This window comes from Gigantopelta aegis, chromosome 3, assembly GCF_016097555.1.
Source record: "Gigantopelta aegis isolate Gae_Host chromosome 3, Gae_host_genome, whole genome shotgun sequence".
Classification (NCBI taxonomy): domain Eukaryota; kingdom Metazoa; phylum Mollusca; class Gastropoda; order Neomphalida; family Peltospiridae; genus Gigantopelta; species Gigantopelta aegis.
This window is the reverse complement of record NC_054701.1, coordinates 18986687-18999321: the sequence shown is the minus strand read 5'-3', so window position 1 is coordinate 18999321 and position 12635 is coordinate 18986687. Positions and strand designations below refer to the sequence as shown.

Here is a 12635-nt window from a genome sequence, read left to right as displayed (position 1 = left end):
AAAAAGTTGACTCCAAACAGAGCCAAGCAAAAGGACGTCCAGACCCTTTAGCGAAGAGAAAAAGAAGGAAGTTACAGTCATGTGACCGTAACTAGAGAGCAGTATGCAGTAGAAGAATTTAGGCCATCCCATTGGCTGTTGGGATGTTCGGACCAGACCACTTGCGTGGGGGGGAGGTGCCCTTGTTTGAGGACAGGTAATGGCTATAGAAATTATATATACAAGACAAAAATGGAAAAAAATGAAATAAATATAATAGCTGCTCAAAACTTTTTACAAAATAAATACGAAATAGAAAAATATATTCTTTTTAAAAACTAAATATGAAGAGTATAATACAATCTGGGCACCATGGAAACGACTCTTCAGTCAAGAAAGTAATTTGATGGAAGAAAATAGAAACAATTATCAAGCGAGCGCTTGACGTGAATTTTGACATTATTACTTATCACTATAATTAACTACTATAACTTTTTTTTTTAACATTCTTTCTTTCTAAACTTATATATTTATTTTATGTCCCCATTACATCAACCAGCCTATTTAAATATATTTCTATTAACTAGCCATTTACAATACTACTATCTACATGGACATATGCATTAATATTAAATATATCTACATTATTTGTGTAAGTATTACTATTACTATAATCAGCATACTACCACAAAGTGTATGTACTCCCAGTATTTAGCGTGTATAATCTAATTCATATTCTGTGAGGCGATGAATCAGGGGGCACCCCAACCCTGGCATCGTCAAAATGAGCTGGGGATAATAAAATATTTTAAAAAAAAAGAAAAAAAGATTGGGGGCGAGGGTGGGGGTGCAGAATATTCATATTCACAAAATAAAACTTAAATGCAGCATTTAACAACTTTTTTTTACAGTTTGACATAAAAAACCTGAATTATAAAGTTTAGCTAACTAATAGTAGTGACTTAGCAAAGTGAGGGAGAAAGCTGGGAGAAAGCTGACCTTCCACTTGTTTATTTGGCTTGACTTGTATGTTTTGTGCTGCATCGAGTCGACGAGCTGAGAGTTGAGCGTCATCAAATCGTGTTTGGCCTTCGCTAGTTCCATCTCCAACTGGTGACCTCTGTAAAACAACAACAATTACATGTAATAACACATCCATCCAAGTACAACATGATCATATACTGAGGGACAACAACAATTACATGTAATAACACATCCATCCAAGTACAACATGGTCATATACTGAGGGACAACAACAATTACATGTAATAACACATCCATCCAAGTACAACATAATCATATACTGAGGTTCGACACAAAAACTAGTCATGACTACACTTTGCAAAAATAACAGTAGCCGACTATTATGTTTATATTTCTTCTTTTATTAATGTAATTTCATTTTTTATTGTGTGAAAATATATGTAATAGGAGTGACAAAAAGTAATATAAACAGAAGAAAAGGAGTAAAATTGCTTTCTTTTTAGCTTTTTCTGAAATATTTAAACAATGAAAGCTATTTTTCTGAAAACTATGATTGTAGACAGGTAGATCTGGGCCCGTTCCACGAAGCGATCTTAGCACTAAGATCACCGTAAGTGCATATGTCAGCTATGCACTTAGGTGATCTTAGCGCTAAGATTACCTGGAGTGCATATGTGAGCTGTGCAGTTACGGTGATCTTAGCGCTAAGATCACCTAAGTGCATATGTCAGCTGTGCAGTTACGGTGATCTTAGCGCTAAGATCACCTGAAGTGCATATGTCAGCTGTGCAGTTACGGTGATCTTAGCGCTAAGATCACCTAAGTGCATATGTTAGCTGTGCAGTTACGGTGATCTTAGCGCTAAGATCACCTAAGTGCATATGTTAGCTGTGCAGTTACGGTGATCTGAGTGGTAAGATCGCCTAAGTGCATATGTTAGCTGTGCAGTTATGGTGATCTTAGTGCTAAGATTGCCTAAGTGCATATGTTAGCTGTGCAGTCACGGTGATCTTAGGGCTAAGATAACCTTAAGTGCTAAGATCGCCTAAGTGCATATGTTAGCTGTGCAGTTACGGTGATCTTAGGGCTAAGATCGTTTCATGGAACGGGGCCCTGGATGTTAGCCCTCAATATATAATGGCCAAACTTTCCAATGAGTATTTAGCTCTACCATCAATCTATGTTGGAGTTACAGTAATTTACTTCTATATATACTAGAACAACAATTTAAAAACTATATTTGATAATCATATTATTATAGGATTATCGAATATACAGTTTAAATTCATATCCAGTAGAATTCTGTTGCAGCTCACATTCCTCTCATGTAGTTTTAGGAGTCACTCACTACAGCAACAAATTATATCCACATCAAAGATAAGCATAATGATTAAACAAAGACTAAATACACTCCTGTACCTCTCAATAGCTTCATCGCGGTCCTTTCTCGTCTGCGCTAGGATTTCGTCCTTTGCAATATCAGCGTACATGCCGTTCAGAAGTTCATCTCGCTCGGACTGGAGCTGGACAAACTTCTCCTGCTGGTGCTGAAGCTGTGAGCGAACAGTAACTCAGTTATTATACAACCACTGTTGTGTACATTTGTATATGAGGGTAGGCAATAATTTAGTTATACAACCACCAACCAAATAATAACTCATTTTGCAACCACCATTTTGACTGTATGAAACATAAATACAGTTATATAACCATCATTTTAACAATTAGCAAACTGTAATCATAACTATTAATACAATATTTTTGCAAAGAAAATACAATGATTATAGTTTCCATAATGAACAAACTGCAACTGTCAATGATAATACAGTGGACTCTATCTAAACTGGACTCACTTCATACCGTTGAAATAGTCGGGTTTACATAGAGGACTGGTTTAGACAGAGTTCATCCAGAGTTATGGTTCTTGAATGATTGACAACTTGCGATCAACAATGATATTTGAACCCATGGATGGTTGGGAAGCAGTCATATATAAGTCAAACTTGCAATCGATTATTTCACAGACATAAAAAATATACCTAAATGGACATTCCTGAGTTTGCTGTAATTTTTAAGATGTTATCCACTAACAGAGACTTTTTAACAATTGTAATTACATATCAAATATATTCTTCTACATAAATTATTAGTGGCTGCATATTAAACATGTTTCTGGTCGTTCTAATATTTGTACTAGGTTAAATTTCATTTTATTTCCTAAACATTATTTATTCGTATGTATAAAATTATTTGAATACAAAATTCAGATCTAACGGCCTACCGCAATAAGAGTAAACTTCACACGAGTGTGATTACATTTTGTATTTGGCGTCCTGATTACTTGGCAATTGACGATCATTGTTCAACTAATTAAGCAGCCCGTCATTCAGTCAAATCTCAATCCGGTAAAGACAGAGGTAATTAATTCATGAACGTTTTTTTCGTTCTTGATTTTTTATCCGGAGTCCGGATTAGGCAGAGATTTAAACCTAAGAGATAAACGGTAGCTGGACAGGGCTTTAGAAATGGACCACTTTACGCAGAGATCCGGATTACATAGAATCCGGTTTAGACAGAGTCCACTGTACCAGTATTTCTGAAGAGGATGTTTTTTTTTTACACAAATCAGTTATGACAATGGAGTAAACAGGAATAACTTTCTAAATACAAAAATTTATATCATATACCCCTTAGATTACTTAGGAATTTTTTGGATAAGAAGTAATGTACAGAATTAAGTTTTTAAAAACAGAGTTTTGGATGTAAAGATCCAAGTTACCAAATGGATATACATGATGATAAAAAATAATGACATATGATGGAACATTAACACAATTACAACACTGTGAAACACTGAAATTGTAAACTGAAATCATAAATTGCAAGATCTTAAAATCAAACTGACAAAAAATCAGACATACATGTACACAGTGTACACACAAAACGTGCAACAATATTGAAAAGACACAAGTTTACCACAATAGTAATGTATTTAACATTTCGTAATAAATACTAAATACAGAAAACCTGCTTCAGAAAAGGCAAACTGACATGGTTACCATGTAAACAGTTTGTAACTATAAAGATGAACTGCTTAAAAACAAACAATTTTACTTTGTAATCAACATTTCAAAATATGGAAAATAAGCAGCCAGTTTATATAAAATCATATTAAATACTTATTTTCACAGATTTTTATAGATGTAAATAACAGGATATTACTTTGCTATTACAACATACAATTAATCCTTTGATTCATTAGACGTGAGGGTACTTTTTTGTATATATTCTGGGGGAGACAACTACACCTCCACACTTGCTCTTTCCCTACAAGGTATGATATTTAGTGCAATATGGTAACCCAAGATAAATCTAGAAGTAACACAAAAATAAAGTAATAACTTAAGTAACGACAACAGAAAACTGCCAGGTAGCTGTAAGAAATAACACTTTAACAGATTCATGCTCTCACCTCAGCATAGGCTGTCTATAAAACAAGGGAACCACGTGTATGCATCGCAGGTCATCACAAACACAAATAATGTTAAACTTGAAAATACCCAAACGTCTGATAGTACCACTATTTAAAACAAGATGCATTTGTTGGAACCTTCCTTATTTGCCTGCACCTTTTTGTCCACAGCTATAAATTCTAAGACTTTCAATTAGAAAGATAGAAAGAGAGAGACAGGCAGACAAGACAAAGCTAAGAGAGAGAGAGGCTGACAGAGAGAGAGGCTGACAGAGAGAGAGAGAGAGAGAGAGAGAGAGAGAGAGAGAGAGAGAGAGAGAGAGAGAGAGAGAGAGAGAGAGAGAGAGAGAGAGACAGACAGACAGACAGACAGAAACAAAGACAAGAGAGAGACACAGAGAGAGAAATATAAAGCTAAGTGGATTATCTACTTTGTATCTGTCCTCTATATAAAGTAAATAGAGAATAATACACGAGTTACCAGTTATTATCAAATTTATGTCCCGAATGTGTTATTCTATTTATTACCCCAGCTATTTGTGTTATTTTAAAAGCCTTTATTTTCTATATCGGCTACACATCCATGTATATAGAAACAACATATACTACTTTACTGTTCTGGGTATTGCTTTAACTTTGTATTTTATTCACGGTTCACAGATAATTTTCAAAACCCAAAATTCTATATATTCTGTAAAACAAAATCTATAATGAATTGCATTAAACTACCATTTTATTACAAGTTTAACACGGAAACCAGAAAAATGTAAACACAAATGCTTTAAACTAGGTGAAGTCATTGTGTGTGCTTTGCCACATCGTGATGACATCATATTTAGTACCGACGAGGTGATTGGTTTGTTGGCATCAAATCGTCCAGTAGTAATGTATGTTAAACCAATGCATGATAATTTCTCAGTGAGAAATCATGATTTTTGTTTTGTCCGTTATGAGTGCCTGCTGGGGTAATAAAGTGGATTATCTACCTGTACCTTCTCGACCATGGTGATGTATTCTGTGTCCTTGTTATGTGTGTGTGTGTGTGTGTGTGAGAGATAGAGAGAGAGAGCGAGAGCGAGAGCGAGAGCGAGAGAGAGAGAGAGAGAGAGAGTGAGAGAGAGAGAGAGAGAGAGTAGTAAAGTGGATTATCTACCTGTACCTTCTCGACCATGGCCATGAACTCTGCGTCTTTGTTATGTGTGTGTGTGTGTGTGAGAGTGAGAGTGAGAGTGAGAGTGAGAGTGAGAGTGAGAGTGAGAGAGAGAGAGAGAGTGAGAGTGAGAGAGAGTAGTAAAGTGGATTATCTACCTGTACCTTCTCGACCATGGCCATGAACTCTGCGTCTTTGTCGTGTGTGAGAGAGAGAGAGAGAGAGAGAGAGAGAGAGAGAGAGAGAGAGAGAGAGAGAGAGAGAGATAGAGTAGTAAAGTGGATTATCTACCTGTACCTTCTCGACCATGGCGATGTATTCTGCGTCCTTGTTGTGTGTGTGTGTGTGTGTGTGCGTGAGAGAGAGAAAGAGAGAGATAAAGTAGTAAAGTGGATTATTTACCTGTACCTTCTCGACCATGGCGATGTATTCTGCGTCCTTGTTGTGTGTGTGTGTGTGTGTGTGTGTGTGAGAGAGAGAGAAAGAGAGAGATAAAGTAGTAAAGTGGATTATCTACCTGTACCTTCTCGACCATGGCGATGTATTCTGTGTCCTTGTTGTGTGTGTGTGTGAGAGAGAGAGAGAGAGAGAGAGAGAGAGAGAGAGAGAGAGAGAGAGAGAGAGAGAGAGAGAGAGAGAGAGAGAGAGAGAGAGAGAGAGAGATAGATAGAGTAGTAAAGTGGATTATCTACCTGTACCTTCTCGACCATGGCGATGTATTCTGCGTCCTTGTTGTGTGTGTGTGTGTGTGTGAGAGAGAGAGAAAGAGAGAGATAAAGTAGTAAAGTGGATTATCTACCTGTACCTTCTCGACCATGGCGATGTATTCTGCGTCCTTGTTGTGTGTGTGTGTGTGAGAGAGAGAGAGAGAGAGAGAGAGAGAGAGAGAGAGAGAGAGAGAGAGAGAGAGAGAGAGAGAGAGAGAGAGAGAGAGAGAGAGAGAGAGAGAGAGAGAGAGACAGACAGAAACAAAGACAAGAGAGAGACACAGAGAGAGAAATATAAAGCTAAGTGGATTATCTACTTTGTATCTGTCCTCTATATAAAGTAAATAGAGAATAATACACGAGTTACCAGTTATTATCAAATTTATGTCCCGAATGTGTTATTCTATTTATTACCCCAGCTATTTGTGTTATTTTAAAAGCCTTTATTTTCTATATCGGCTACACATCCATGTATATAGAAACAACATATACTACTTTACTGTTCTGGGTATTGCTTTAACTTTGTATTTTATTCACGGTTCACAAATAATTTTCAAAACCCAAAATTCTATATATTCTGTAAAACAAAATCTATAATGAATTGCATTAAACTACCATTTTATTACAAGTTTAACACGGAAACCAGAAAAATGTAAACACAAATGCTTTAAACTAGGTGAAGTCATTGTGTGTGCTTTGCCACATCGTGATGACGTCATATTTAGTACCGACGAGGTGATTGGTTTGTTGGCATCAAATCGTCCAGTAGTAATGTATGTTAAACCAATGCATGATAATTTCTCCTTGTTGTGTGTGTGTGTGTGTGTGTGTGAGAGAGAGAAAGAGAGAGATAAAGTAGTAAAGTGGATTATCTACCTGTACCTTCTCGACCATGGCCATGAACTCTGTGTCCTTGTCGTGTGTCTGGTCCTCGCGGGCGGCCATCTCGGCCTGCACGTGCTGCAGGTGGCGCTGCGTCATGTCCAGCTCCATCTCCAGCTCGTTGATGTTCTTCTGCATCATCTCCATTGAGAAAAATGACGACTCGTCGACCGCCGCCGGCTCTTGGGTCTGATGACAATAAACATGACAGCTTATGAGCACATGAGTATCACAGACTTGTGTCTTTGAGTGGCCAATTGGAGTCTTAACACAGTTATTTCTATATTTCATCAATAGAGAAAGATATTAAACCTGCTGACATAACAACAAGGGTTCATTTGCATGGACTTTCCCATACACAGAATTTTAAAGTATATTTCACCAACTATCAACTTAAATATAATCTTAGACTAACAATATTACAATGTTTTGTCACAAACTAAAAAAACTATTCTTGTTATTTTATATGGGACAAAAGTAATTTTCATTTTCCATAATCTAACTAAAAGTTTCATGACTTTCCAGACCTAAAGTCCGAACCAAATTGTTAACAACTACAATAAATTACTCTCCTACCTTTAATTACCGTACTGTTACATTTCCCCCAAATTTTGTGCAGACACAAGTTGTAAAAAACCCATTACAGTGACACCGATTCCACATATGAGACTGTAACGATGTCACAGTATCAACTTCGCTGAGATAGCATAGGGCAAAATACAAAGAAAGAAAGAAATGTTTTATTTAACGACGCACTCAACACATTTTATTTACGGTTAAATGGCATCAGACATATGGTTAAGGACCACACAGATTTTGAGAGGAAACCCGCTGTCGCCACTACATGGGCTACTCTTTCCGATTAGCAGCAAGGGATCTTTTATTTGCACTTCCCACAGGCAGGATAGCACAAACCATAGCCTTTGTTGAACCAGTTATGGCTCACTAGTCGGTGCAAGTGGTTTACACCTACCCATTGAGCCTTGCGGAGCACTCACCCAGGGTTTGGAGTCGGGTATCTGGATTAAAAATCCCATGCCTCGACTAGGATCCGAATCCAGTACCGATGGCCTAACCATGATGCCACCGAGGCTGGCAGGGCAAAATACATGCAGTTTTCTGCCGTCTGCCATTTTTTTTTTTTTTATGGAATACTCTTCAAGAGGGGTGAAAGCCTCCAAAGTATGTGACATAATTAATATAAAATCAATGATCTCTAGTGGTATCATTAAAAAAAAAAATAATAATAATAATAAAATTAATATGACGTCATCACGTTTGCTTTTATATCATAACATGTTATGACGTTGTTAGATTAGTGATATCCTTTCACCCCTCTTGGAGAATATTCCATAAAAAGTCAAAATGGCAGCCTGGACAAAATTACATGCTTTTTGCCCTATTTGATCTCAGCGAAGTCAATATAGGTGACATGGTTATCATCTAGTATGTGGAATCTGTGTCATTGTAAATTTAATGAAAAATAAAGGTAGGAGAGCAATATGTTAACATTTTTGTTCGGACTTTAAAAAATGACATTTACAAATTCTGTGACACTGGGTGAGAAAAAATTAGTATTAAATAAGTAAACTTAGAATTTATATTAAGTGTATGTAATAATGCCATATTATGATTAAATGATATGACATTACAGAGAGAGAAACAAAATTGGTGATAAATACTGACATTTTTTTTTTTTTTTTTTTTTAAATCAAATCAACATGAAAAGATATAACATTGTACATAAACACAACATTCTTGCACTGAGTGAAATTAAATGTGTGTGTGTGACAACTCACCATGTCTGATATGATGACATCTTGCATGAGGTGCTGGAGTTCTGAAAACGTTGATTTAAGCTGACCTGTCCTAGCTCCCTTGTCCGCGCTCTCCTCCTCCAGAGACTCGATAGAGCCGGTACTCTGGCCGCGGATTGTGCGGATCATCTTCTTGAGATGTTTGTACACATACATCACCTCGTCCTTCATCTACAAGTAACAAGCATTCTTACGCACCCGTTGGTGAGAACACCACGTGTTATTTTTATAACACATAATTGTTTACACACGTACGTGTGTTAACAATTTCAAGACATACGACTGGCTGTTCCTAGGTGATGACCAGGTCACCAATGCCATATGTCCAATAAAAAACCAGCATGATGGAACTCGATTACACTGTGATGTATAGATAACCTGGCAATCATGTGTCTGTGACCTGTAAGTTAACTACAAGTGCAACGGCTGTAAATAACTTTTAGTCAAAAAAGATGTTAAAATTTGCTTAAAACCTGGTTTTTGTAGGATATGTAAGAAATAGAATAATACATTCGTGTTTGTTAGATACCATTTATCTCACGAATCAGTTTAAAAATGTTTCAAATTCGCTATCGCTCGTTAGATACATTTTAAAACAACTCGTGAGATAAATGGTATCCAACGGCCACTCATGTATTATTTTCTATTTATGTTATATTCATGGGGACTAGAATTAAACAGTTATAATGGCATGCATGTTTGTATATCACTTCATATTTCTTCTACATTATGTATGGGACAGTGAAAGGATAAATCAGTTCTTGTAAATGCTAGACAATTTTTCAAAAAGTGAGTTAGAAGTATTAATCCCATCTAACATTAGACTCTCAATAATATTTTATGGTACATTCCATAACCCCATCCCCTACGGAGCATATTAGTATCACATAATTACAGATTAACAAAGTTTATTCAAGTAGCTTAAAACAGTATGAAAACAGAAGGTTCCTATGGCAAAGTTCAATATGTCTTTATATCAGATTTATAGGCTTGAACAGACTACCTTGCTGGACATTCATAAGAAATATGAAAGCCATCTTTGATAAGAATCACAAAACTAATTTCAACATTTTAACAGTGCCTTGGGTGTTACATTCATTTTAAAAACATAACCTTCAAAAGTTGTATTTCTGGTTCAAGCGCCATAATAAATATGTTTGGTAGTTTTAAGATTCAATATTGATAATATACACATAGTGTTTTGGTATGCGAACTTTCATGGAGTGCACTGTATGCCTAAATATTTTCAGAACTGTTAATTCTCGGAAGTTACGCTTAATTGCCGTAAGCTTGCAACAAAGCATGTGACTGTTTACCCGTGCCACTTTACACAGTGAAATGTAACTTGAAATATAAAAATAAACTTGTACTAATACCATTTTAGAATGTTGATTATATAATAACATTTCTAGTACGTTCAATTTCGATATTTTTCAATAATATTTATTACGATTCATAAGCATAGCCAATTTACATAACGCTTTCGTTGGAAAACGTAATTTCGTAAAACTTCGGGCATATTCGTTAATCTGTACGGAAACATTTCACATTTATAGTCCGTCCCACGGGGAACACCTTTTTTCATGCTACGTAATTTACTACACATTATTTATTTCTGAACCGATTGTTTTCTAAACTGCACACAAAAATAGCATTTTACTTTTCTTCTCACCGGTTTATTATTGTAACACATGTAGCACGTGCTACAAACCCTGCGGTTCAGGGGGTTCCGCGGTTAGGCATTGTTAACTGGCTCTGAATAAATAATTCTAGGCAAATATTTTTTTGTTTACGTTATAAAATAATGTCAACTTTAAACGATCGACAGAACAGTGCTTAGTTTCGGTTCCCTACCACTGGCCTATATCCAGATTGACCCGACCTCGTTTGAATATATAATTTTTGCACACGGCACGCTAGTTAGGTTACAGAGAAACAATGTGTAATCGAGTGAGTACTAGTAATTGTTACGTGTGCCCATTTGTTTTGGGGGTTTTTTTTTGGTTCACGCTTTGTAATCATACTGGAACTAATAAAATGTTGTCATGTATTTATTTATTTATACATATTTTTTGGCAACTAATGTAAGATTACGAACAATGTATTACCAAAGTTCTTGTTCATATTTTCGTGAAAATAGCGGGGTTTGTCAACGGTGTGTTTTGTTTATAAATGAAACTTACCCATAATCCATCAGATGACATGAAACTGAAAGCCACACAATCAACAATTATTTATTGTTTGAATTTAAGGGGAGAATGGATCTCTTTATTATTATTAAATACAAACAATAATTAACCGTAATTAAGTTTGTGGCTTTGTTTTAATAGCGGCTTACTTAACGGTGCAGTTTATTTACGGATGAAGGTGGGAACCAAGTGGTTCCGTTTATACACTTTTTTTCATTTTTTTTAAAGTTTGTTTCATTTTTTTTTTTTCATTTTTACAGGTATTTAAAAAAACAGCAATAGCAAACCAGCTCAGAGCTAGAACAATAAAACAAATGTATATAGTTTATAACAATAAAACATGACACTAATTGAATACAAAAACGGAAAAAAACCGGAATTTGCACAAATCTGAAATGGAATGTGGCAAAATCTGAAACGGAAAATCATCCCCTCTACATTCATGAGACTGAGTAGTGTGCAGTTAAAGACAATAACTTACAGAACTCTCAAACCAAATATGGCGACAATTCTTTCTCAGAACCATGAGTAGAAGGCAATTTCTAAAACTATGTTCTAAATAACCTTCCCTGGGTTGAGATAAATGTCACTAAAGATAGAAAGACCGACATAGTGAACAGTAATAATAATAATAAAATGTAAAAAAATAAAATCCATGTATCATTCTAAAAGTACTGCTAAAACAATACATGTCCACTTCATTTTAAAAAATTTTTTGGATCTCCTTAAATTCTCTCTCAAAAATATGTCAATCACCATGAAAACTTGATCTGTAACTGTACATAATAAAGCTATATACACAAAATTCCAGCACAATATCTTGAAGCATTGAGAAGAAAAAGTCTGGAAAACTATACGTGAGACCGACAGACAGACAAACAAGACTGATAGAGAGATGGAGACGAAACCTATAGTCGTTTCCGACTGTACCGGTTTTATGGGACTAAAGAGATTCCGAGTTGAAAGATGATAACATTCTGTACCTGGACCTCCTCTTCGGAGTCGAAGTGTTTCTGAGCGGCCTGCTGGAACTCGGAGATGAAGTCCGTCTCGGAGATCATGGATGACGAGGCCAGTTTCCCCATTGGAATAGAAAACTGGTCGTCATCATCACACTCAAACTCCTCTTCCTCCTCATCAAACACCTGGTAGGATCTCGACCAACGACTCAACTGAAAACGTCAAAATCAGTCACAGGAAAAGTTTCCTCTGCACTATGAATATATTACTAATTGCATTCACGTATACATATTTCTGTGCTTATATCTAATTAAGGTTCAAACATGCTGTGCTGTGCACACACCTCTGCTAACTAGGCTGATTGTTCAAGACAGTGGGTTTGTGGTTATTTGTCAGTGGTTAGTGAGAGAGAAGTCAGTGTAATAGCCTTACCCACCGAGTCATTATAGCATGTCCTGGGTGGGAACCGATATTGGTCTGTGAAAACAGTACCTA

At 36.1% G+C, this 12635-nt stretch overlaps 1 protein-coding gene across 3 annotated transcripts in view; it reads right to left on the bottom strand.

Annotated features, from left to right (window-relative positions):
- Positions 1 to 12635, bottom strand: part of LOC121367638 (bicaudal D-related protein homolog) — a 41856-nt gene that overhangs the window by 13611 nt on the left and 15610 nt on the right. The window contains exons 7-12 of one of the 3 annotated variants that reach the window (XM_041491928.1): positions 12164 to 12352; positions 8974 to 9162; positions 7169 to 7363; positions 4436 to 4450; positions 2383 to 2516; positions 979 to 1099 (exon numbers count right to left, since the gene is read on the bottom strand). In XM_041491928.1, the coding sequence (XP_041347862.1) occupies positions 979 to 1099; positions 2383 to 2516; positions 4436 to 4450; positions 7169 to 7363; positions 8974 to 9162; positions 12164 to 12352 (843 nt within the window). The remainder of the gene's footprint in view (positions 1 to 978; positions 1100 to 2382; positions 2517 to 4435; positions 4451 to 7168; positions 7364 to 8973; positions 9163 to 12163; positions 12353 to 12635) is intronic. The other 2 variants (XM_041491929.1, XM_041491930.1) reach the window with 2 other exon arrangements.